The 27007-nt window shown below is 41.7% G+C and overlaps 1 protein-coding gene across 1 annotated transcript in view; it reads left to right on the top strand.

Moving 5' to 3' along the window:
• col22a1 (collagen, type XXII, alpha 1) overlaps positions 1-27007 on the top strand; it is a 266290-nt gene that overhangs the window by 200789 nt on the left and 38494 nt on the right. Inside the window, exons 14-27 of the mRNA XM_048596182.1 lie at positions 90-143; positions 1638-1691; positions 2351-2404; positions 2736-2789; positions 2875-2928; positions 3028-3132; positions 3217-3261; positions 7817-7894; positions 11511-11546; positions 14418-14462; positions 15884-15928; positions 16925-16972; positions 20327-20440; positions 25552-25605. Coding sequence (XP_048452139.1) covers positions 90-143; positions 1638-1691; positions 2351-2404; positions 2736-2789; positions 2875-2928; positions 3028-3132; positions 3217-3261; positions 7817-7894; positions 11511-11546; positions 14418-14462; positions 15884-15928; positions 16925-16972; positions 20327-20440; positions 25552-25605 — 840 coding nt within the window. The remainder of the gene's footprint in view (positions 1-89; positions 144-1637; positions 1692-2350; positions 2405-2735; positions 2790-2874; positions 2929-3027; positions 3133-3216; positions 3262-7816; positions 7895-11510; positions 11547-14417; positions 14463-15883; positions 15929-16924; positions 16973-20326; positions 20441-25551; positions 25606-27007) is intronic.

The following is a 27007-nucleotide window of genomic DNA, read 5'->3' as shown; positions in this document are numbered from 1 at the left end:
ATGCTGCCAGACCTGCTGAGCTTTTCCAGCAACTTTGTTTTTGTTCATGATTGCTAACCACTTCAGCTCTTTCTTTGTATTGTCTTTAGGGTTTGGATGGGGAGAAAGGAGAGAAGGGAAGTGCAGGAGAACCAGGAGAACCTGTAAGTATGAGCCCTCTGTACTAAGCGCCTTTATTTAAAGCACTGTCAAGGGGATTGTGTCACTGTGGGGACTCCTTTGCTCAAGGAGGACAAGCATGAGAGCTGTGATTAGAGTGACCAATAACTAAATCGGGTGCAAGCTCCACATTAGGGTCTAAAGATCTGTTCTAATAAATATCATCTGTGACTCCAGTTGTCAGCACTCTTACCTAGGTCAAATGTTTGCGGGTTCATAATCCCATTCCAGGACATCAGCACAAATATCAAGGCTCACAATCCAGTGCAGTACTGAGGGGTATTGCACTGTCTCAGGTACCATCTTTTGGATAAAACGTTAACTGGAGGCAACATCTGTCTTATCAGGTGGGCATTAAAAATTCCAAGGCGCTATCTCATTGCACAGCTAGAATGGTTACTGTAGTGGCCAAGCAACACCCTCAGTCAGAATCACAACAACAGATTATCTTTCCACTATGGTATTGCTGTTTGTGGGAGCTTCCTGTGAATAGCTTGGTTTCCAGATTTCCAACTTTACAATAGTGACTGCATTCCAAAAGTGCCATATTAGCTGGTCATAGCAGGTGCTATGTAAATACAAGCCTTAAGTAATCCTAATTATCCAGTGTGAAACAGACCCAGCCTCCCCCATCAAGTTGACTTGGTGGGAGGTGTGCAGGGGATTTGGTTGTTGGGTTGTATTGAGCAGTTTCTCCAGCATAGGATTTTGAAATCATGCAGCACAGGGAGGCCCTTTGGCCCAACAATTCTGTTCTGACCTACCAACATGACTCTCACTTTCCACCACTTTTCCACATTTCAAGGGCTAATTTTCTAATTTTGCCCATATTCCTGGCTCCATCTCCAGGGTAACTGGTAAATCAGCCTTTGTCTGTGCTGGCTTTTAAATGGTGACACTGCAGTCAACCACACTGTTCAATTAATAAGATGGTGCATGTGGTCCTGTCCCTGCCTCTGGACCAGGAGGTCCAGCTTCAGATCCTACCTGCTCAAGAAGTGTGTAATAGCATCTCAGAATGGGTTGGTTCAAAAATATCTTAAAGAAATAAGAACTTCTTTAAGAACATTTTTAATGGCAGTAGGAATATCTTAAAACGGACAGGCCTTCCTGGTCTGTATAGGCAAGGTTTTCAGTGGACAAATTTACTGACTCCCCAGGGATCATGTGCAATGTCACTCACTGCCTGTACCTTAAAGAGCTTCTTTATTCTCATTACCTGGTAACTTACTTAAAACTTGGACAGTTCTCTTCAAGAATAGTAAATATTGCCAAAAAATATATGAATATAAATATTATGTTCAACAAATAAAATGAGAGAAATTTGAGATAAAAGCCAAGAGTCATTTAGCAAGTTGTGACTTCAGAACAATTGAAGGGAAGACGTTATAGGTGCTCATGTCCAGTGAAATTATAGCCTTATTTCAATGAGGCACTGTGTTTTATCGTGTCTATAACAAGTGAAATTTTCATTTTAGGGTTCCCATGGATCACCAGGAGCAAGTGGACCACAGGGGCCTCCAGGTCAAAAGGTAACAATCACTTGTTGGTGCTGATATGAATAAATTGGTTTGACTTGATCATGGGATGTGAGCACGATCAGAAAGTCCTGTCTTAGTTGCCCATCCCTAAAGGAGGCTTGGCAAGTTGCTGATGTGCATCTTATGCAGTTTACACTGTTGCAATTGTGCATCGCCATAAGAGGAAGTGTATGTTTAAAATGGTGAATGGAATGCAGATCAAGAGGCTTCATTGTCCTGGATAGTGCTGAGTGTCTTGAGTTGATTTAACCACAATCTGTGTTTGGGCCTCCTTGATGTTGGTGTTGCGCATAAGGAAAGGGTGATGCCTAAAATTAGCTGACCTTTTTTCACAAGTTTCTATCCATTCTACTGGTTCAAATTTGCAACAAATAGTGCTCATGATGCAACCAGGAATGAGACATCTTTGTTTTCTCTCCTGTCTTTCACATGTAGGTCAAAATAACTGCTCCCTCATCTCAAATTCCAGGAAAAGGATTAAAGTGCTCGTATGAAATGATGCTGGATTTTTCAATGCACAGGATCTGTCAGTTGAATGGATGCCCTGTGCTGACCCCAAGGCACACTTGGGCCCATTTGACATTAGTACTGTTAAGCATCAGTGGAGTGTAATGCATGAAACTATAATGCACTATTCCTTTCATTCTCAGGGTCAGCAGGGTGAACAAGGTCGACCTGGAATCTCTGGAGCAAAAGGTGAAATGGTAAGTAACTTATGTAAAGGCAACTAACTGGGTTACTAAGTTTATACCTTTTCTTTCAACCAGTTCTAAATGGCAGCAGTGTCCTTCCCAAGAGTTGCCCTCAGTCATTCAGCTGAGAGAGATTCCAATGATTACCGCCAGACCACAGTCCCCACTGAGTGCCCCTAACATCAACTGTAATCCATCAGACAACAGCCAAATTCCCTCAGAAATCTTAGCAGCCACCCTCAATGCTTGTAGACTCCAATGTCACCCTCAAGAGCTGGTGGGGCCCTATTCCCAACTAATTTATTAGAACTGTACCTGTATCTGAAATTTTTTAATTTCTTAGGGTATTCCTGGAAGACCAGGGCCACCAGGGCCACGTGGTGTGCCAGGAAATGTGGTGAGTACATCATGATTTTGGGGTCTTGTGTATCAGGGGTTTGAGTGAGCAAATTAAGTGGTAAATCTTAATGATTTCATTACAGGGAATCCCAGGAGATCCTGGCCCTCCAGGCAAGGATGGTCCCAAAGGTGAGACGGTAAGTAAGACCAGGTTTGACCTGAGTCACCATGCCTCAGGCAAAATTACTGAGCTTGTATGCCCTGCCTAACATATTCCTCATGCCTCCGTGTGACAGGGAACGCCTGGTGTAGATGGTGAACCAGGATCACCAGGAATTCCAGGTGATACAGGACCAGCTGGAATCCCTGGATTACCAGGAGAAGGTAAAACTGGCAAACCGGTAAGTTATTAAACCACTATGTGAGATTTTGAGAGGCTGGAGGAATTCTCTAATAGACCCTCATTTGTGATTATTATGTTACAGGGTCAACCTGGTACACCTGGCTTAGTAGGACCACAAGGAGCAAAGGTGAGTTCATTAACACCTATTACCGACAGCCCACAAGATTAAAATTCAAGACACAAGCATTTTTCCAGCATCATTGCTGATGCTTTTATTCATTGTCAACAAATCAGAACAGAAGATAATGAAGTCTTCAAAACATGCAGGGCAGTCAGTCTGCTTGGCTTAAAGAGATAGCAGGATGTTTCATGCAGTAGTTGACTTTAATACTCCGTTGGTCCAAATGTGGCTTTTGCAATGTCTGAAGGAGATTAACGACTTCTTCTCGATCGGCGTCCACGCCTCCTCCTTCTTCTACGTCGTCTTCCGCTGCGTCTTCTGCCTTGTCCATAGCTTCTTCTAGAGCGGCTTCTTGCCATAGTGGTACTTTGGCCTGTCTCCAACTACTGCTACCGGTTCAGAAATGTTGTCGTTTTATATAGGTTGTAACTTCCCCCAGGCACCCATTATGATGCGTACAGGTACATGACCCCCATTGTGAATCATACAAGCATTAAAAGTGTTATATCCTTACATGGTATTAATGATCATATTGATGTACATGCATATATCCTGTCCTTGTTTGGTCTTGATATGCATACCAACTTATATATCTCTCTATTTAATAGACATGATACCTTATTAAGTATTTTTGTGATCATTTAAATTAATTTTCAGTTTGAATGTTACCATGATGGTTGTACGTGATTGCGTAAAAACAGACAACAGCAGAGGCTGTTTTTCTTCTGCAGTACAACACAATTCAAAAACAGAAAGATGGCCATTGAGTTTTGAGGTTGCCAATGTACTGTTTACAGGAACAGCAAAAACTTGCTTGAGAACTGCAGCTCAGATGGAATCCTGAAGTGAAGCAAAGGAAATATGGCAAAGCAGATCCAAGATATAAGCCGTGGGAAGCAACCCTGAAGCTGGAATCAAGGCGCACAGCAGGAGTGCTTGTCTAAAATGGAAACTAGGATAAGGGTCCAACTGAAGAAAGCAGACCAAGTCAATGCAGCGAGGGAGGAGACCTGAATTTTGTAGATAGGAGCAGGATCTAAAGTGGTTCTGGATGGAATTGGACCAGAAAAGCCCTTAATCAGACCCATATGAAAATATGAGTACCATTTTTAATAAAATATTGGATCGGTTTCATTTTCTATAGGCGTTATTTGAAGCAAGCAGAAGGCCCTATATTGTATAAATATAAATCAGGGACCTCTTTCAGGTTAGGACTTTGAAAAATTTCCACCAGGCTGCACCAGGAAGTCTCAGCTAGCCCTGCTTCAGTATGTGCAGTGTACACTGTACCCAGTCTATGCAGTGCAGGTGTTAAAAAAATTCCCTTGTATAGCAATGCCCATATTTGCACAAAGTATGTAAATGCTATGCTGTGCCCTTGGCTGAATGCCAGTTATAATGCCAGTAACTCAGGAATCCCAAATGATTGTGTAATCATCAGCAAGCATCCTCACTTCTCACCTGATGATGGAAGGAAGGTCTTTGATGAAGCAGTTGAAGACAGTTGGGCATATATAGAATTTGTTAAGCACCCTTAAAATCAAGATCATTTACAAAAAACTTTTGTGAGGAATTCTCCTTGGAGTACCCTATCCACTCTGGATGCATGTAGAACCGACCACAATTCTAGTTGACAACTGTGAGTTAACACACAAGCCTAGGGAAGCAGGACATCGGAGCTCTTGCAGACCAGAGATGCATAAGGGAAAGAAATTACCCTGAGACAAACAGGTGTGAAAAGGGAGACTAGAGAAAATGGAACTGTCTTGAACCATTCAATGGAGGCATCTTTTTGGGAGGCAGGTTGGAAACTATTCTATGTGCTTCCACTGTCAGATGCCAGGTGTACAAAGGAACTTTGCTGGCTTTTGCTGTTCCCCCATAAATTCAAGCTGCAAGACCAGTGTCTGTCATATTAAAGGTGGACAGTATCTGTTTAAGCATGACAGTTGACCAGGATAGTTGTCAGAATATTGTAAAGTAAAAGGTGGGTATATGTACCCTGACATGTCACTCTCTTCATGGGACTTTTCAGTAAACAGTCTTAAATCTCTATTTAACAGTCTCAAATCTACACTAGCTGCCAATTTCTAACACATGCTTCCAAGGATTTACTATACCCTACCCTAAACTGTATTTGCACTGTTTTCTGCAAGGACTGGTAACACCAGTTTACCAAGACTGAGACAGATTGTTCCTCAGTCTTGGAAGGTGAATGATGAATCAGGATGTGCAGTCATCCATTTGGGCTTCCCCTGTCATCTAGGGCAGGTTCTAGTCTTTCGGTCATGTCACAGAGGTGGTACTCTGGGTCTGGTCGACTTGATGATGCTCACCACAAAGTACAAGGAGCTGAAGATGCTGTACATCAAAGGTGCTCTCTTGAGACTTTGAACAAGATGCAAAATCAGAGAGAGCTGGGGTTCCAGGTTGCCCCTTTTCTCCTCAGGGCAGGAGGATCCAATATGGTGACTACTTTCCATTTCTGGAGGTCACAGAACATAGTTTTGAATCCTTAGCTCTCAAGTGCTGTGCTTGATACTGTGCTTTTGGCATTCTACTGAGCGAGGTGGCACCTGCTAACAAAGCAGGTTCACTGGAGGTGTTAACACCTGTTCGTTCTGAAACAATGTGGTTGTTAACACCTGACCAGGCAGTTCCAGGTCTATCTCATTTCCGTGGGATATTAATTATTCAAGGCCTGGCTGCATGAAGTCTGTTCACTGCAACTCTGCAGTTTGCAACTTGCAGAGTCCAGCTAGGTTTAAAATTGGCTTCCACATTTCAAGATTGGATAAAATGGGGAAGAGTATAGATGTGCCGCTGGTTAAAGTTTACTTGCAGAGTGAACATGTTGTAGGTTTATTACTGGGGATGTAGTCCCAAGCTTTCCAATGCCAGAGATAGGCATTTTATTGGGCAACGATTAGGCTGGTAGTATGCTATCTCTCCCACATAGAAAAACAGTAGTCAAAAGAAGCTGGAAGGGCTGGAGAAAGTCAGCTGCAAGAAGGAAAAAAAGTAGGAATTAAAAGAAGATTCAAAGACACAGAGGGCTCATTATAACTCATGAGATTAGGAGGAGCTGAAGAAGGGTCACTTAAAGTAGCAGGAAGGTCAAGATCCAAGAGATGTTTGGAAGCTGTACAGAGGACATTGAAACCCCAAGCCTTGGGGTGGCTCAGGAAAGGTCATATGAATTAAACGGGATCAGCAAAAGCAATAATGGCTAGGACTGAACCCCAACACACTGATGTATATTTCAACAGTTGATCTTGAGTGGAGGCACAGAGAAAGAACATGGATTGATAATTGCAAGGACTTAGACTTCTCCAACTCTCTCTCTCTCTGTTCCTCTCATTCTGTCAAGAGACAGTGTCCGATCAAAAAAAAGGTGAACTGAAGAAACAACCATTCACCAGGAACACAAATTCTACCAACCTTGCCACTGCTCAGGACACCAGACAACTATGCAACAAGAGATAACAAGGTGCAGAGCTGGATGAACACAGCAGGCCAAGCAGCATCAGAGGAGCAGGAAGGCTGGCGTTTCGGGCCTAGACCCTTCTTCAGAACTGGTTTCAGATTTCAAGTCTAACATCTCTAGGACTTTAAGGACTTTTAAACTGCTCGCCCTTCCAAACGCATTGATGATGATGATTTATTTATTTATAGTCACTTGTACTCTACAATGAAAGAAAGCCCATCTTCTTTCCATTGCCTCCACTATGAGTCCCGAGTCATGAGCTAGCTGACCGACAACACCCATGCTGCCACCTGCACAAGACCCACCAACTTCAGAGTTGCCATTCTTCCAGTGCCATCTATTTGTCATCGAGTCCAGCCTACCTTTCCATGGTCATCTTCTTGGTGTGTGTATCATTTCTGTGTTTGATGTCGCATTATTATTTCTCTCGACAGTAGGAGGTAATAAAATTATTTCTTTCACTCAAGAAAACATTGGTAATTGAACAGTGAGTTCATAGAAATGGAACTTGAGTGTCCTTGAGTGTTTGCGCTCTGTAGAAGGCGTCTCACATTTTTCTGCCAGATCCTAATTCCATAACCTTGTGTACATTTCTCCCTCATTTCCTTATCTGACCCTCCTTATTTGAAGCAGTGTTCATTATCTTAGGTATTGTTAGCAGGATTCAAATTCTAAATATTCTCGATAAAGATGCCTGTGCAATTGATCAGTGGTTAACATATTTATGGCCCATTTTGTCCTCCCCTTTCAGTAGAAACATCAAGTTGAAATCATTTAGGTTCTCCGATCCTTTCAGGTGTAGGTAATGTCTGCTGCAGAAGTTTATCAGGAAACTTTTGTTGAGACAGGGATGGATTCAATTTGATACCTCACAGATCAATTATCCCACTAAAAATGAAATTACATGTTCAAATATGAGGAGTGATTGGACAGTTGAGATGCCAGCCCCTGTGGAAAGCAGGAATGACTACAATGGAAAGAAATTGTATAAAAATCAAAAGGGTCAGTGCGGTGAGTTATTCAATCCCATGTCTTGATATGGATTGTTTATTCTTAAGCATCTGTTTCTTGCAGGGTGACCCAGGAGATCCTGGTATACCAGGGTTACCAGGAGACAGAGGCCCTCCAGGTGAAGGGAACCCAGGACCACCAGTAAGTTAATTCGATACATTGTTGAAAATAATCTCTAAACCACGTTAAAGCAGAATTGTGTAGTTTTAAGGTGAGAGGTGAAAGATTTAAATAGGACCTGAAGGGCAATCTTTTAATACCGAGAGTGGTGCTTGTATGGAATGAGCTGCCAGAGGAAATGAAATATGCGAGTACTGTTACAATATTTAAGACATTTGAACAGATACAAGGATAGGAAGGGTTTAGAAGGAAATGGGACAAAGACAGGCAAATGGGAATGGTTTAGTTTGGGAAACCTGGTCGGCATGGATGCATTGGACCGAAGAGTCTGTTTCTGTGCTATATGAGTCTATGACTCTAAGTCATGTTGTTCCTGAATTTGTAAGGTAATAAATCCTTCACTTATATGAAGTGTTGCATCTCCATACCCTTGTTCCTATTCTCAACAAGCATGTCTGATAAAAGTAAAAGGATTTGATCTGCCTCAACTCAATTCCACAGCAAAACCGTCGCACAAAATTCCTTTTGAGTCTGCACTTTTCCGTACTCAACCTGTTCCCAGGTGTTATTACCGATGCACCGCAAAAGCCCTTTTCTTTTCGACTCTGGCAATTGAAACATTCATTGAATGAGTTTGCCAGTACTCGGCCAAGCAAGTCATAATATTCAGCGGTCAGTAGTCCCCGTCTTGACTGGAGCAATAGAACAGAGTACACTGTGATTATCTCTACTGACCTGCAGCAAGCTATGGTTTCCTGGATCAGTTATATGGTTTATAGGCGTTGAAAACTCACTCATTTTCTGGCAGATCCTGAGATCTGCAGCTGTAGTTAATTTTTTTGTTTTCGCATATGTTAGCAAACAAGTGATCCAGGAATTGTTGACTGAGACCATTGCTTTACGGCTGGTTTCAACTATGTTGTAGTTTCTAAGAGCAGTGTCAGTTATTGGTCATGGCTGTTTTATTGGAACCTCACAGCTGTTGGAACAAAACAAAGAGCCAGAGACCAACTTTACTGGGTGTCCGTACCTTTCATTCCTGGATTTTAGATCTGAGGAACGGACATAATCCTAGAACCTCAGAGTTCAGGAATTGTTAGATAAATAAGTACCGCACTCCACCCAGTTTGATTTTTACCATTTTCATGTGATACAATGATAGCTGAGTTGTTGAATATTAATGACAATCAATCTCATAAATTGTCTGCAACAGATATAGAGCATTTATGTCAGGGCAATGACATTGGGTATATATTTTAACAAGCAGGCCTAAAGGCTGCAAATATTTATGTGTTGCCTTTCTGATGAATCTACATTAAGTATCCAAAGCCCAAAAAATATTAAAAATGTACTTTACGGTGTTCCAGCTTGGAATAATTCCCTGACAATCAGAACTCAGCATTGTGCACTTTATACATTTGCCAAGTAATTTCATAACTAACTATTGTACTCCAGTAAATTATACATGCTTCAAAATCATGATGAACCGTAAATCTTTCATGATGATCTGTAGTAATGATATCCATCACCTCTTATAACTCAATCATGTTAATCACATTTTCTTAACACTGTGAGGTACAAACATCCATACCTTGTGTGTTGATTTATGCAATAGATTTAATGTTGATGTATTTTCCAATTCACATCAACGATTGAACTTTATAGTATAAATCTAGAGAAAGAGTCTGAGTGGTTTCTGGAATTATGCAGACATGGATTTACTAACGTAAACTCACTAGACCTCCTCTTCAGTTATCGACTGCTTGACACAATAGGACGTTGTCTGACTTTGTAGCAGACAGCCTTATATACAAAGAATTTATGTTGGGAATTCATGCATTTATTGGTATACTCATCATTATATTCCTTTCAAATAAAGATCACTTGCCTCTTAAACGCCTTCATTGAAGCTGCCTCCCAGTGTATCCCTGGTCCCCCACATTTACTGCGTGAGAGAACATATCCTTAAGTTTCCAATTGCCTTATATCTGTACACTTAAGTCCTCAATCCTTTTACTTTGGCAACATACTTTTCTTTCTTACACAGTGCAGACTCTGTTGGACCTAATACTCTACATTCCAGAGTATTGAATGAGGTCGTTTAGAGATTGCCAATGCACTGGCAATTACCTTTGAAAATTCCATAGATTATGCAATGATTCCTGCACATTGGAAGCAAATGTTACCCCATTATTTAAGAAAGGAAGAAGAGAGTAAGACTCAGCAAATACTAGAATCTATCATAAAGGATGGGATAAGCAGACACTTAGAAGAAAATGATCTGATTGTGCATAGTCAGCTTGGATTTGCAAATAGAAAATCATGTTTGACAAACTTGTTGGAGCTTTCTTAAGCATGTTTCCAAAAAGATTGATCAATGGATGAAGTGTATTTTGATTTTCAGAAAGTTCTTAAGAAGGTTGTTTAGCAAAATTAAAGCCGATGGTACAGAAGGTAAGCTACTTGCATGAATCAAGGATTGGTTAACAGAAATAAAGAGTAAGAATAAATAGGTCATTCCATTTTAGCAGACTGTGACTAGTGGGGAATTGTAAAGGTCCCAGCTGTTCATAATATATATATCAATAATTTAGACGTGGCAATGAACAGTAATATATCTGATTATGCAGATGATACAAATGAATCTGGATTTTGAGGATGACATAAAATATCAGGAGGATTTAATGATTGGGCAAAACATGGCAATGGAATATAACAGAAAAAAGAGAGGTTATCCACTTTGGTAGTAGATACAGATATGCGAAGTATTTCTTAAATGGTGAGAAATTGAAAACTGTAGATCTATACCAGAAATTGAATGTCCTTGACAATAAGTCATTGAAAGCTAACATGCAGATGCAACAAGTTATGTGGAAGGCCAATGGAATGTTGGTCTTTAGTGAGAGAGAATTTGAGTACAAGGACAATAGAGTCTTGCTTCAGTCATACAGGAGCTTGGGTTAGACTGCACCTGGAGTACTGTGTGTAGTTTTGGTTTCTTTATCTCATTAAAGATATGATTGCCACAGAGAAAGAGCAGTAAAAATTCACCAGCCTTGTTCCCAGGGTGATGCATTGGTCCTTTGAGGAGAGATTGAACAAACTAGGGCCTGAATTCTCTAGAGCTTCAAAGAATGAGAGGTGATCTAATTCAAACCTACAAAGTACTTAAAGGGGACGCACAGGGTTAGATGCAGGAAAGATATTTCCCCTGGTTGGAGAGTCTAGAACCATGGGTCAAAATTTAAAACGAAGGGTTTGCCATGTAGGACTGAGAGTAGGACTTTTTTTTAACTCAGAGGGCAGTGAATCCTTGGGATTCTCTACCCCACAGAGCTGTGGAAGCTCAGTCTTTAATTGAATTTAAAGTAGAAGTTGATAAATATGTGATTAGTAATGACAAAGGCTTATGGGAACAATGTCAATTAAAGACATTGAAATTGTTTGATCAGCCATGATTCTCACTAATGGTAGAGCAGGCTCAATGGGCTGAATGGCCTACTGCTATTCCTGTGTGCGTTCTGGAATACTCCCTCATTCTTAATGTCATGAGAATATAATCAAGCAGAAATCGGTAATGCATATTTCTTTCTTTAAATAAAAACGATAACATTGTGTTTATTTCTGTCTTGTCTAGGGTGCTGCAGGACACCACGGAGAAAGGGGCCATCCGGTATGACAACTGTGATCGGAAACATTCAGATCATATTGGGAATTAGAGTTGAGAGCAAAACAGTGCAAAACAAGAAACAGCAATCAGTTTCCTTGTTAACTGATTTTTCTAAATGTTTAAAATATAAAACTCAATGAAATTTTCAAATTTTATTTCGTAAGCTGCAATAACTCTGTCAAAGAAAGTGCCATTTGACACATCATGTCTCTTGGTTAATTTGATCATCCACATACATTAAATAAACATTGTCATCGTATTGACTGCAATTTCCCCTCTACAGTGTTCAAAACCACCCTCAACCGCATCTCTTGCGTTTCCCGCAACTCATTCCTCACAACCCCTCGCCACAATAACAACAAAAACAGAAACCCCCTCATCCTCACGTACCACCCCACCAACCTCCGGATTCAACGCATCATCCTCTGCCATTTCCGCCACCTGCAATCTGACCCCACTACCAAGGACATTTTTCCCTCCCCACCCTTATCTGCCTTCCGGAGGGACAGCTCTCTCCATGATTCCCTTGTCGGCTCTACTCTCCCCACTAGGTCCACCACACCCGGCACTTTTCCCTGCAACCACAGGAAGTGCTACATCTGCCCCTACAACTCCCCCCTCACCCCCATCCCAGACCCCAAGAAAACCTTCCACATTAAACAGATGTTCACCTGCACATCTGCTAATGTGGTATATTGTATCCGCTGTTCCTGATGTGGCCTCCTCTACATCGGGGAAACCAAGCGGAGGCTTGGAGATGGCTTTGTGGAATACCTACGCTTGGTTCGCGACAAACGACCTCACCTCCCAGTCGTGAACCACTTCAGCTCCCCCTCCCACTCCTTGGATGACATGTCCATCCTGGGCCTCCTCCAGTGCCACAACGATGCCACCAGAAGGTTGCAGGAACAGCACCTCATATTTCACTTGGGTACCCTGCAGCCCAATGACCTCAATGTGGACTTCACAAGCTTCAAAATCTCCCCACCCCCGACCTCATCCCAAAACCAGCCCAGCTCGTCCCCACCTCCTTGACCTGTCTGTCTTTTCTCCCACCTATCCGCTCCTCCCACCTCACTGACCAACCCCCATCCCCACCTCCTACCTACCAGCCTCATCCCCGCCTCCTTGACCTGTCCGTCTTCCCTTGACTGACCAACCCCCATCCTAACTCCCCACCTACACTCACCTTTACTGTCTCCATCCCCACCTCCTTGACCTGTCCGTCTCCTCTCCACCTATCTGCTCCTTTATCCATCTTCCATCCGCCTCCCCCTCTCTCTCTATTTATTTCAGAATCCCCTTCCCCTCCCTCATTTCTGAAGAAGGGTCCAGACCCAAAATGTCAGCTTTCCTGCTCCTCTGATGCTGCTTGGCCTGCTGTGTTCATCCAGCTCTACATCTTGTTATCATAGTATTGACCATACTGTTTTCCTTCAGCTGGGTAAATATTTTCTGACACTATAAAGATAATGCAAACTGGTTCTGAGTTGAAAGGAAGCCACTCCTGGATTTTCTGGTCCCACAAGGAACATAGGCTTAGGCTTTGAAAAAGGGGTAAATATTCTCGCCTCTCAGGGCAGTTCTTTCCTCTGTTAGATCATCGGTGACCAGCGTTTGAACACTATTTTCATCAAACAACTTGTAACCCTTATCCAGAAGAATCCATTCATCTCAGTTCAGTCTTGAGAATTTCACTTGGAGCAGCATCAGAAGTCTTTTGGGGAAGGGTGTACCAAATTTCCACTAATCATCACGTGAGAGAGTATTTCCTGGTTTCAGTTCTAAATGACCTTCTTCTAACATTAGGTTCAGGCTCCATGGGTATTAGGTCCCCTGTACGAACCTATTGAAACCTCTTAGTATTTCAGACCCTTTGATCACATCACCTCTTTCTAATCTCAAGGCAGTCCTTAATCTAACTGTTTTAGCCCTGAAAGTTTGTCAAAATATGTACACATCATCTCAATAAGATGCCCTGGTGGTGGAGTGCAAAACTAGAGAGCATAGGTTTGAAGTAAGAGGGGAAACATTTATAATGGACCTGAGGGATAACTTGTTCACACAGAGGGTGGTGCATGTATGAACTGAGCTGCCAGAGAAAGTGGTACAGCCAGATACAATTACAACATTTAAAAGACATTTGGCAGGGTACATGACTAGAAAGGGTTTTAGACAAATATGGACCAAACATGGGTAAATGGGACTCGTTCAATTCCTGATACCTGCTTAGCATGGGCAAGTTAGACCAAAGGGTCTGTTTTCATGCTGTATGACCCTATGACTCTATGGCAGTCTTCTGGTTAGAATACCAGTTAAACCTTGATTACATTCTCAGAGCATGATCTTCATATACGAAGAAGGATACCAACCAGTTTCCAACTGCTATCCTTCTTGCTTACTTAGATGAGCAGCCTCTGACCTGAATCAGAGAGGTGAGAATGGAATTATGGTGAACATAGACAGTTTTGACAGCAAATGGCATTAAAAGTGCCTCTTTTGGAATTCAGTTTCCTGGGTTCACTCCGAGTTAGGTTGTCAAAGTAAACTTCACCTTCCTCTTCCCAACTCCACCACAAAGACTCTCCTAATTATTTCACAGAGTATGTATGAATCCATTACAGAAAGTGCACATGGAATTCTGTACAAAAAAATACATTCCACACTAAGCAATCTTAAGTACCAGATGCCTTAATAGTTAACTCAGCAGCAAAGATGATGCGTAATTCAGCAACAGTAATGTGTGAGGATAATCCTCTATTGCAGTCCTTTGCAGTGATTTTGACTGAGAAGTAAAAATAAAGGAAATGGTGCATTGGATAAAAGTATGATCGGAATTGGCATTAATGTTGATTTTTTAATTGGACTTGCCAGGGTCCACGAGGCTCACCAGGAACCCCAGGCCAGCCTGGAAGTGATGTAAGTCTTTTTCAAATTTCTAAGGGCACTGTCACATCAGCTTAAGTAATATTTGGTAGCCTTAAGTTGTTACATACTGAATTTCACTACAAACCCCATTGTAGTGAGAATCTATCCCTGATTAACTAACACAGGAGAAGGTAAGCCTTAGAAGAACTATTATATCCTGCTCTCATTCACTTTTCGAGATTCAATAATGGATTAACATATCCCTCTCTATTCCAGCGGCTATGCCTGGCACAGGAAGAATGAAGGAAAAGCCAAGAGAAAAAAGAAGTTTCAAATTATAGTGTCTTACTTTTAATGGGGGAATTCTGAATTTGGACAGTTGAGTAAAATGCATGGCTTCACTGTGGAAAGCCACTAAAATCAATGGAAATGAAGTTCAGGAGTAATCTTCCAGGGATGGCTAAACCAAAGTTAAACCAATGCCAAAATAATAAGTTGTATAAATTTTAGAAAAAAATGGAAGGGAAGAGATTCATAATCCAGTGTTGTTACCATTTTCAATTAAGTAACTATCTTTTCCATTAATGCCCTCTTACTGGACCAGGGTAAATAATTGTAAGTCAAGATGGATAAAGATTGATGTTGTGCACAAAGTATTAGTACTCTTCTATATTAACATTGAAGTTTTCTGGAGTCTCCCTTTGCCCTTTTCCCTTCTTCACAAAGCTGTTGAAGTTAATTGTGAAAATAAACATGTTCAGCCTTTGAAGAAAAGAGGTGACAGAATATTTTTCACATATATCAAGTTCACTTTTCAAGGTAATACCAATGTTGCACTCTGAACACATCTTGCTGTCTCAATGATCTAGCTAGCTGCAGTTATTGCAATGGCTGGTGTCTTGTAGATCAAAGAGAGCTAGGAGGGGGTAGGGTGGCAGAAATACAAAGGTCCTTATGCCTGAGTTTTACCTAGTGATGATGTTTGAAAGTTACATGCTTCAACAGTGGTTAGAAGTGGCACAGCATTTATGTCCTCTGATAGTTGTTGAATATCCTGGTAACAATGAAACCCTAGAATAATAATTAAAAAGAAATGGAACAATTACAGATGGCAGGGCATTTTGTTTTACTTTTTTTTGTTCATGCAGCTGCCACCCAGAATCAAATCTTTGAGGAGTGAGGGGCAAGAAAACATTAGTTGTTCGTCCTATATTGATTGATTATAGAATTTTAAAAAGTGAAACTAATTGAAACAGTATAAAATATAATATTCAACATTACAGCTTTCGGGAGATAATAACCTCCATCAGTCCACCATGAATAACCCACCTTCGAAATTTTTGTGACGTCGTCCTTGTTTTAGTTACTTCCAGATCTTTGTGTAGGCTGCAACCACTTGGAATTGCTGTATCAACTTATCTTTGGCAACGAAGTAATTGCTTTTAGTCAAGTGTTTTCTGTTTGTCCTGCAGGGGTTACCAGGCCCTAGAGGAGATCCAGGACCTCCAGGAGAACCTGTATGTTAGCATTTCCTGTGTACTATTATTACCATTTTTCCAGAAACGATTCCTTTTGCTATTTCTTGCTTGCTGTTACTAACCTTCTATCAGGATGGCTGATTATTTAACATTGACATATTTATTCTTTCAGCTTTTTAAATCTTTCTACTAGTTATATCTGTTATCACATTTTGTTTCTCACTTTCGTCTCCTTTACTACTTTAGAATTCCTTGCTTCTTCTTGAGCTCAGTCCCTTTCTAATATTCTCCCAGAACTCTGACCATATGTGGATCAGTGGACGAACTTTGTGTAACCTGATCCAAGATTTCTGTCTCTGGTATCTGTGCCACGTGAGGAACCAAAGGCACCTTCCCCTCAATGTACAATTCAATAAAAATCATTTGTGTGTCCCAAGTTTAGAAATTACAGTCCAATTTTTCTAGATTATGTTGAAAATATACTCGTGTCAAACTTCTAATGTAACCACTTTATGATAACTTTTATTTTCTTGATGCTATTTTCCCACATGTCATCCTGCGGGATGATTCTGATCCAATTCTGACTGACTAGGAGGCAAATTAGCCAGTGGAAGACAAATAATCCTTGGAATTCCTGTTTTATCCAGACCTTTAAGCTTCTAGGCTCCTGAACCTTTGGAATATGCTGGCTAAACATTCATGTATTTATGGCTGTGGAGATTGGAGAGGCTCAGCGCTATTCCACGCGATAGTTAAAATAAGGAGCTCAGTGAAGTCGATGATTGGATCCCACTCCTTTATGCAAATCATTGGCTTTGAGCAATTCTTTTTTCTTAAATTCTTTCACTCATTTCCTCTTTTAGTAACTTTCCAATGAGCATCTCATCACCAAACTGAAGATGCTAACTTTACCATATTCAATTGCTGAGTAAATTAATTCCAAGAAAAAGGTAAAGAAGTATAGCTAACATTTCATGTAAAATTGCATTAGTATAGTTGTGACACACCGATGTAATAGTATTTTCTGACCTGCAGGCATCATTACCTCTTATTTCAAGGGGACAGATAGAATACATGGTACAGGTGAGTGGTTTGGTAGCCTGATAAAAAAAGATTGGATTCGTGGGGGATGGGTTTTGGGTGGGGGGTGGGGAACAATATAGAAAAATATAAAGGAGCAAAGCAGTACTGTTTTAAGATGTTTGTACCAATGTTGGTCCTAACCATTATTGTGAAAATGCCAATGTTTTTATTTTTTCATGGGATGTGGACATTACTGGTGAGGCCAACATTTGTTCTCATTCTTTACCTGTCTTTGAAAGTAATTAAGATTTAGCCAATTACTGAATTGTGCATCTGAGGTTGACCAGACCAGGTGAGATTGGCAGACTTCCTTGCCCAAATGATATTAATGAACCATATAGATTTTTCTTTTATACAGTTAATGACAGCTTCATCATCACCATTACCATTGCCAGTTCTCAATTCCAGTCTTTTTTTCAAATTAATTGAATTTAAATTCCACGAGCTTCCATGGTAGGATTCAAACCCCATGTTCCAAAGCATTAGCCTGGCCCTCTGAATTACTAGATCATTAATACACTTTCTCATGGATTACTTATTGTCGCCCTTAGGGACTGAAAGAGAGACAACAATTTTCCAATGTTGTTGTCCCTTTGGTACACTGGGTCAACGTACCTTTTGGAAAACCAATAATGTATTATGAGGGACAAATACATCAGGATTTGGTAAAGTTCTTGCTTTCTCTGCTATTCCAAAAATAAGTCCTGCAAATTGTGCCATTTCTTCACTTTTTCAATGACAATATTGAATAATCTGCTGCTACATTTTTTAAAAAATTCTTCTGATATCTATTGCTATTATTTCACCTATTAATATTGTTCTCAGTTGTTAAACTATTCTGCAATGATGTTACAGTGGTTGATTAAATATTACCCTAAGATGGCAGCAGTAAGACCATCTCGTGGTCTTATTAATCATAAGGTAATATGGAATGTCAATGACCCTCTCTTTATAATTGACTAATCAAGCATTATGTATGACATCATGCATTCTTTTGGGTGAGAAACAGTCACAAATATTGTTGGAAGATGATTATTTGCTTTATTACAGTGAGTAATATATGCACAATTAAAGAATGTGACTTGGAGTGGGATTGATCAATGGCATTTAACAGAAAACAGGCAGGGAATGTGAATGACTGTTCAAATTAAAAGGGGAGACACAGAGCTGCATGTGAGATATTCAACTGAACTCTTGTCTTTATCTATTTTAAATTGAAATAGGAATAAATTACTGATCATGCTGAAGCATGGAAGCAACCCTCATTTGTGAGAAAATGCTCACAGCAATCCATAACGCATCATTTCTTACAAAATGACACAACGTAGAAGTAATATTTAAAACATAAATTGTAAAATTTTACTGAATTTTCAATACATTTAAGAAAGATAAGTTAAGAATTCATTATATTTTCAACATATTTAGTAAAGCTCAGTAATGTCATATACAGACTAGCTGGGAACTAAACACTCAGGGGTTTGAGACTATTTGAAATTAGATGGGAATAAAGAGAAGGGTGGTGGGATGGCTTTGTTCCTCCAAGATGGAATTAGTACGTTCACAACAAATGATCTTTGATAGGATGGTGTAGAATCCCTATGGGTGGAGGTAAGAAATTATAAGGAGAAGAAGACACTTGTGGGAGTTGTCTGTAGACCACCCAAAAGTAGGGCATGTAAAAATGCAATATATTAATTGTATGTGATTTTAATCTTCATATTGGGAAAGTAAAATTGGCATAGGTAGCCATGAGGAAGAATTCATTGAGCACCAACAGGGTAGTTTCCTTAAAGGATATGTGTTGGATTCAACCAGGGACCAGGCTTTTTGAGATCTATTTTATGTGGAGTGAGGCAGGTTTAATAATGATCTCAGGGAATATCCCTGGGTATAGTAACCATAACATGGTAGAATTAGCTCTCAATTTGACAGGGAGAAACTTGGTTTGGAAGTAACTGTTCTAAGCTTAAATAAAGATAACTACATGGAAACGAGGATAGAGTTGGCTGGAGTAGACTGAGAAAGGAGTTTAGCAGAAAAGGTGGTTGATGAACAATGATAGATTTTTTTGAAAAAGTTCATAACTCTTAGCAAAGATAAATTGGAAGTTTGAAGGATTCTAGGAAAGGGATAAACCAACCATGGTTAACCGCAGAAGTTAAGGACTGTATCACACTGAAAGAAAAACAATACAGTGGCAAAGATGAGTGGTAAATCAGAAGATTGATAAAGTTTTAAAAGCCAACAAAAGTTGACCAAGAAATAATAGAGTAAACTATGAAGGTAAACTAGCAAGTAACATAAAATGAGACACAAGTAGTTCAAGTCACACATTGCCATCGCCAAAACACATAATGTAACCATTACCCTTCATCAGTTATTGACATTATCATTCAGGAAGAGACTGAACGGTGTGGGAACAATGTTGTGAGAAATGGAATAGATGTCATTGAGAAACCTGTCAAACGTGATTAAGAGAATCCTTGGATTAGGAAGAAAACAGACGAAGTGGACGTACTAAATAAAAACCGGAAGAACTGCGGATGCTGTAAATCAGGAACAAAATTGCAAAGTTGCTGGAAAAGCTCAGCAGGTCTGGCAGCAACTATGAAGAAAAAAAGCAGAGTTAACGTTTCAGGTCCGGTGACCCTTCCTCAGAAATGTTAACTCTGTTTTTTCCTTCACAGTTGCTGCCAGACCTGCTGAGCTTTTCCAGCAACATTGTTTTTGAGACCTAGTGGAAGCAATGGTATGGAAGGTGGCTTCAGCAGAACAAATAACATGGAGATGGAAAATCTAATCAAGGAAGGTGAATCAAATGAAGTGTAGTCAAGGTAACTTTGGAAAGTCATTAGTTTTAGAGGGAGGTAAGGTAATTCAAAAAGCCACAACCATCTTTCTTTTTTTGCAAGGTAGTACTCCAACTAATGGAGAGTTTATCCCCTGTTTCCTAGTGTCTCCAGTTTGCAAGGTTTCCCTGATGCAATACTTGGTCAATGCTGATGTCAAGGCAGTCACTCTCATATCAGCTATGAAGTTAGTGGTTTTTATTCACATTTGAATCAGAGCTAGGAGCCATGTAGCCCTGGTAAAACACAAACCGAGTGAATGTTAGTGAGCAGGTTATTCCTTTGCAAATGCCACTTGATAGCACTGTCAATGACCCATTCCATCAAATTGCTTGCAACTCTTTCTTACAAAATTAAACTGGATTATGGTAATTTATCAGTGGAATCAAACCTTAGTTGATTGGGAGCACCGACAGAAAAAAGATCACTCCAACTAGGATGCTTCTTCTGATCAATGGAATAATAATGCTTTTCCTTCTAATATGATTTTGTTTGATTCCCTCAGGACTTGTGCACAAGTTGTCCAGCTGGTCCACCAGGTCTACAAGGGCTACCAGGTTTGAAAGGAAGCAAAGGTCATGCAGGGCCCCCTGGGAAAGACGGAAAAGACGGTCTAATGGTACGCTAATACAAAAGACTTCAAGAGGAAGAGTAAAATCCTGACTATTAAACTGACCAAAAGAAAACCTGCATGTATACTGACAGTACTCTGTAAGTAGAGAAGCCAAACAGTATCTGAGAGAATAAAATATTTGGAGAAGATTTGGTAGAGGTGTGAAATTTAGTGAAGGTACTGGACAGGAGAATGTATTCCCATTGCCTCAAGAATTGATTTCAGATGATTTTTAAGGTGAATGACAAAAACATTGACGGTGAGGGATTACTGTAACAACCAACCAAATGTCAGTTGGGCTCACAGTATGGTGAGCTTGCATTGTACTGGAAGCTACACATAGATTCATACATAGGACCCCGTTCTCTGGAGACAGAGATAACTTTTACATGTTCCTTCATAGAATATGAATGGAATATGGGAGGAAAAGTATTTTTACACAGCAAGTTCATAGGATCTGGAATATACTTCCTGTCAGAGATAGTAGGAACTGCAGATGCTGGAGAACCTGAGACAACAAGGTGTAGAGCTGGATGAACACAGCAGGCCAAGCAGCATCAGAGGAGCAGGAAGGCTGACGTTTCGGGCCTAGACCCTTCTTCAGAAATAGGGGAGGGGAAGGGGATTCTGGAATAAATAGAGAGAGAGGGGGAGGTGGATAGAAGATGGATAGAGGAGAAGATAGGTGGAGAGGAGACAGACAGGTCAAAGAGGCGGGGATGGAGTCAGTAAAGGTGAGTGTAGGTGGGGAGGTAGGGAGGTAGGGAGGAGATAGGTCAGTTCAGGGAGGACAGACAGGTCAAGGGGGCAGGATGAGGTTAGTAGGTAGGAGATGGGGGTGGGGCTTGAGGTGGGAGGAGGGGATAGGTGGGAGGAATGACAGGTTAGGGAGGCGGGGACGAGCTGAGCTGGTTTTGGGATGCGGTAGGGGGAGGGGTGATTTTGAAGCTTGTGAAGTCCACATTGATACCATTAGGCTGCAGGGTTCCCAAGCAGAATATGAGTTGCTGTTCCTGCAACCTTCAGGTAGCATCGTTGTGGCACTGCAGGAGGCCCAGGATGGACATGTCGTCTGAGGAATGGGAGGGGGAGTTGAAGTGGTTCGCGACTGGGAGGTGCAGTTGTTTAGTGCGAACCGAGCGTAGCTGTTCTGCAAAGCGGTCCCCAAGCCTCCGCTTGGTTTCCCTAATGTAGAGGGGGCCACAACAGGGACAGCGGATGCAGTATACCACATTAGCAGATGTGCAGGTGAACATCTGCTTAATGTGGAAAGGCTTCTTGGGGCCTGGGATGGGGGTGAGGGGGGAGGTGTGGGGGCAGGTGTAGCACTTCCTGCAATTGCAGGAAAAAGTGCCGGGTGTGGTGGGGCTGGAGGGGAGTGTGGAGCGGACAAGGAAGTCCTGGAGAGAGTGGTCCCTCCGGAAAGCAGATAAGGGTGGGGAGGGAAAAATGTCTTTGGTGGTGGGGTTGGATTGCAGATGGCGGAAATGTCGGAGGATGATGCATTGGATCCGGAGGTTGGTGGGGTGGTACGTGAGGACGAGGGGGATTCTGTTTTGGTTGTTATTGCGGGGAGGGGGTGTGAGGGATGAGTTGCGGGAAATGCGGGGGACACAGTCGAGGGCGTTCTCGACCACTGAGGGGGGAAAGTTGCGGCCCTTGAAAAACGAGGACATCTGAGATGTACGGGAGTGGAATGCTTCATCCTGGGAGCAGATGCGGCGGAGGCGAAGGAATTGGGAATAGGGGATGGCATTTTTGCAGTAAGGTGGGTGGGAGGAGGTGTATTCTAGGTAGCTGTGGGAGTTGGTGGGCTTGAAATGGATATCGGTTTCTAGGTGGTTGCCGGAGATGGAGACGGAGAGGTCCAGGAAGGAGAGAGAGGTATTAGAGATGGTTCAGGTGAACTTAAAGTTGGGGTGGAAGGTGTTCACCAACACTCTCTCCAGGACTCCCTTGTCCGCTCCAAACTCCCCTCCAGCCCCACCACACCCGGCACTTTTCCCTGCAACCGCAGGAAGTGCTACAACTGCCCCTACATCTCCCCCCTCACCCCCATCCCAGGCCCCAAGAAGACTTTCCACATCAAGCAGACGTTCACCTGCACATCTGCTAATGTGGTATACTGCATCTGCTGTTCCCGTTGTGGCCTCCTCTCCATCGGGGAAACCAAGCGGAAGCTTGGGGACCGCCTTGCAGAACACCTACGCTCGGTTCGCACTAAACAACTGCATCTCCCAGTCGCAAACTATTTCAACTCCCCCTCCCATTCCTCAGACAACATGTCCATCCTGGGCCTCCTGCAGTGCCACAACGATGCTACCTGAAGGTTGCAGGAATAGCAACTCATATTCTGCTTGAGAACCCTGCAGCCCAATGGTATCAATGTGGACTTCACAAGCTTCAAAATCTCCCCTCCCCCTACCGCATCCCAAAACCAGCCCAGCTCGTCCCCGCCTCCCTAACCTGTCCTTCCTCCCACCTATACCCTCCTCCCACCTCAAGCCCCACCCCCATCTCCTACCTACTAACCTCATCCTGCCCCCTTGACCTGTCCGTCCTCCCTGGACTGACCTATCCCCTCCCTACCTCCCCACCTACACTCACCTTTACTGGCTCCATCCCCGCCTCTTTGACCTGTCTGTCTCCTCTCCACCTATCTTCTCCTCTATCCATCTTCTATCCGCCTCCCCCTCTCTCCCTATTTATTTCAGAACCCCCTTCCCCTCCCCCATTTCTGATGAAGGGTCTAGGCCCGAAACGTCAGCCTTCCTGCTCCTCTGATGCTGCTTGGCCTGCTGTGTTCATCCATCTCTACACCTTGTTATCTCTATACTTCCTGTCAGCCAGTTTCTTGAGCTCAAACTGGCAGTGTGTGTACATGGGGGAGGCAGTGTTGTAATGGTAAGTCTAGGGATAAGCATTCAATTCCCATCATGGCATTGGTGAAATTTGAATCCAATAAAAACTGTGGGATTAAAAGTCAAGCTATTGACAACAGTGTAACCATTGTCAATTGTGGTTAAAATCCCCTCTTGATTGTTAGTCTCCTCCAAATTCCCAGCAATGTGGTTGACTCTAATGGCCCACTGAAATGTTCTAGCGAGCCAATCATTTTCGAGGCAGTTAGGGATGAGAAATAAATGCTTGTAAAACCAGTGACACCCGTATTCTATGGAAGAACAAGTAAAAGTTATTTCTGTCTGCAGAGAATAGGGTCCGATGTATTGACCTATATGTAGCTTCCAGTATATGCAAGCCCTACTATGAGCCAACTGAAATTTGGTTGGTTGTCAGTGTAATTCCTCACATGTTCAGCATTATTCAGCAAATGTTTTTACGTTGGAGTGGCAGGGTGGCTCAGCAGTTAGCACCAGCTACCCAGGTTCAATCCCATCCTTAAGTGACTGTGTGTGTGGAGTTTGTAAGTTCTCCCCGTGTGTGTGCAGTTTCTTCTGGGTGCTGTGATTTCTTCCCGCAGTCCAAAGATGTGGGTTGGCCATGCTAAATTACCCATAGTATTCAGGGATGTGCAGGCGAGGTGCATTAGTCATGGGAAATGCAGGGTTATACGGTAGGGAGTGGGTCTAGGTGAAATCCTCTTCAGAGGGGCAGTGTGGGTTGAATGGCCTGCTTCCACACTATAGGGGTTCTATGATTGAAATGTCACATGTTAAGTTGGGCATTATTTTGTGAATTCTATGAGTGTGGTCTGGTTGGGTACAATCAGTACTTTGCTTCTTAAGAACAGCCGAACTGACGCACAGTTTGATATGATCCACCAGTCTTTGAGATGTACAAGCTGCATACCTGGCATCACCGTAGCACTGAAATTCAAATACCAATTACTCATTTTGTGATAGATGGCAAATCTTTTTGGCTTTACACAGCATCCTGTTAGTGGTGAACACTATTTGAGTTGCTACTGCATAGTAACAGTGTGAAACATCCAGCTTAACTTGTTGTTCAAACTTCTGGAATACCTTGCCCTCAAAGTAATCTGAAATCGATTGGCAACTTTGCAGGACCATTTTGGATCTTTTCATGAGTTTGCACTATATTCAGCAAAAAATGATCTGAACCGGGTAGTCATTATCCCTCAAGATGATTTTGGTACACCCTATTTCGGCACCAGGTTCCAGGGTGAACAAATGGCCCTATTTACAGGCCCAGAAAGATCAATTGTATAGCATGTGGAACTGTCAGATTCCCAACATGTATACTAACAAGTGAAGGTTATTTTGCATTGAACCGTAGTAGAGAACCCCCTCTCAACTAGAACATTGAAGAAAGGAAGCTCATTTGACTGTTCCTTTTTAAACATGAATTTCAACATAGAATGGAGCCCATTAAGCAGGAAGTTGCAGATTCAATTCAATGGGAAAACCAACATTTATACTCTATGAGAGGAGATGCTGATTATCTGCAGTGGACCTTGATGGATAAAAGCATTGCCATGGAGAATGCATCCATTACTGCTGATTGACAATTAACTGCCAGCCATCGTTTAAATTTTAAACCAGGAAGGTTGTCTAGTTAGACCATTAGCCTGAGAAATAAACCCAGTAGATGGCTGTGATCTATCTTACTGAGCTAAAACAGGTGCAGCATGTATGCATATTCTTTCTGGCTGCAAACTGCACACTGTGAATCCAAGTGATAATCCAAAATTGGTTGTTATTATAATTACTTGTACCTTCAGGATTATCCAGCTAATGTTGTACAATTGCAGAACCACACCGTGTTTAGAGTTTTGTAAGCACTTGCTAGTTAGGTTTTCCCATTGAATTAGAATTCTTGTGAATTATCCTGATCAATATTAGACATAAAGCTTTTCTGAAATATGTCTTTTCAATTACATTCAAGCTCTGTACTACCAAATGATGAATTGATATGGTAAAAGGCGATTGGGTGGAAAACAGTCAGAACTTTAGTTGATAAGTGAGTTCAGAAAATTCTTTACTTTATCAGAAGAAGCACATCAGTCTGCACTGCCCATCTTGTTGTGAAGCTGTGATAGGTATATGATCATCATTTCATCCATTTCAAAATAAATTGTAAAGCTTTACACTGATAAATTTGTTGTTTGGCCTTAAATAACTTTTCGTTAACTTTAGGGCGAAGCAGGACCATCAGGGCTGCCTGGACCACAAGGCCCAGCAGGAATGACGGTATGAAATGCAAGCAATTCACCATGTACCTCACTGAATCAAAGATCCTGGTGATTTGTTCCTTTCCCGCCTTGATAGTACAATTAGTTCCTTGTCAATATTAATACTTCTACACAAATAGACATCATTATTATTCCCTTCACCACCCTCTCTGGCAGCACATTCCACTCCTCACCTTAAACTTGTGCCCTCTAGACATATCTGTCATGTGGAAAAGATTCTCACAATCTACCTTGACTATACCTCTCATAATTTTGTATACCTCATTCAGATCAGCCACCCCACCCACCCCACCACCATCATCATCCTCGGCTCCAAGGAAAATAAATTCAGCTTATCCAGCCATTATGTGTTGTACCTGCAGACTAACTTTTTGTGACTCATAGACGAGAGCGCCTAGATCTCTCAGCATTTTGGAATTACACTGTCATTCTCCATTTAAGTAACGTTCTGCTTTTTTTTAAATTCTTCCTGCCAAGTGAATAATTTCATATTATTTAACATTATACCTCATCTGCCAGATTTTGCCGACTCACCCAACCTAGAGATATTGTTTACAAACTCCTTATGTCTTCTTTGCAGCATACTTTCTACTGACCTTTGTGTCATTTACAGAATTAACTACCTGGCTTTGCTGCACACATCTTACGTTATTAGTCTCCGCTTGTCACATTCTGGCATTCAGACAAAGACCTATTTAAGTATATGCTCTACATGCAGCCAGTAAGCCAATCTTCCATCCATGTTAATATGAAGTACTTACACCATTACACAATAACATTGATGTAGCTACTTATCCAAGACCTTCAAGTACATTACATTTATAGGCTGCCCTCTATCCACAGCACATGCTACTCCTTTGAAGAATTGTAATAAATTGGTTAAACATGATTTTCATCTCATGAAACCATGCTGACTCTTCCCAATTATCTTTAAAGTTTCCAGGTGCCCGGCTATTAGCTCTTTAACAATCAACTCTACCACCTTTCCCACTTCAGACATCAAGCTAACTGCCTTATATTTTCCTGTTTTACACTTCCTTTCCTTGAATAGGTGGGTTGCATTTGATATTTTCCACATATGAGATATCACAAGTCAGGGCCCAATAAGTTCATTATTGCCACAACTTAAAATTAAGAATGAGTGAGAAACTCAAGGTGCAATATTTCCAGTAGCAGATTTGAAGCAACTGGTGCCAATTAAGCACTGAGAATCCACTCTTTCTGGCATTTCTTGTTGGCCAGGAAAAGTGACCTCACAAGAGGTCCCCTTCAGCCTCCTAATGACACCTCTTTCCCATATTTTACCATTTCTGATTACATCCTGATGTTTTCACCTCCTCCAGTTGACCTAAACACGGCTGTGATCTCTTCGTCTCTCTCTCTCTCTCTCTCTCTCTCTC

The sequence above is a fragment of the Rhincodon typus genome, chromosome 4 (genome assembly GCF_021869965.1).
Source record: "Rhincodon typus isolate 14 chromosome 4, sRhiTyp1.1, whole genome shotgun sequence".
NCBI lineage: Eukaryota > Metazoa > Chordata > Chondrichthyes > Orectolobiformes > Rhincodontidae > Rhincodon > Rhincodon typus.
The sequence above is the reverse complement of the archived record's forward strand: the minus strand, read 5'-3'. Positions and strand labels throughout refer to the sequence as shown.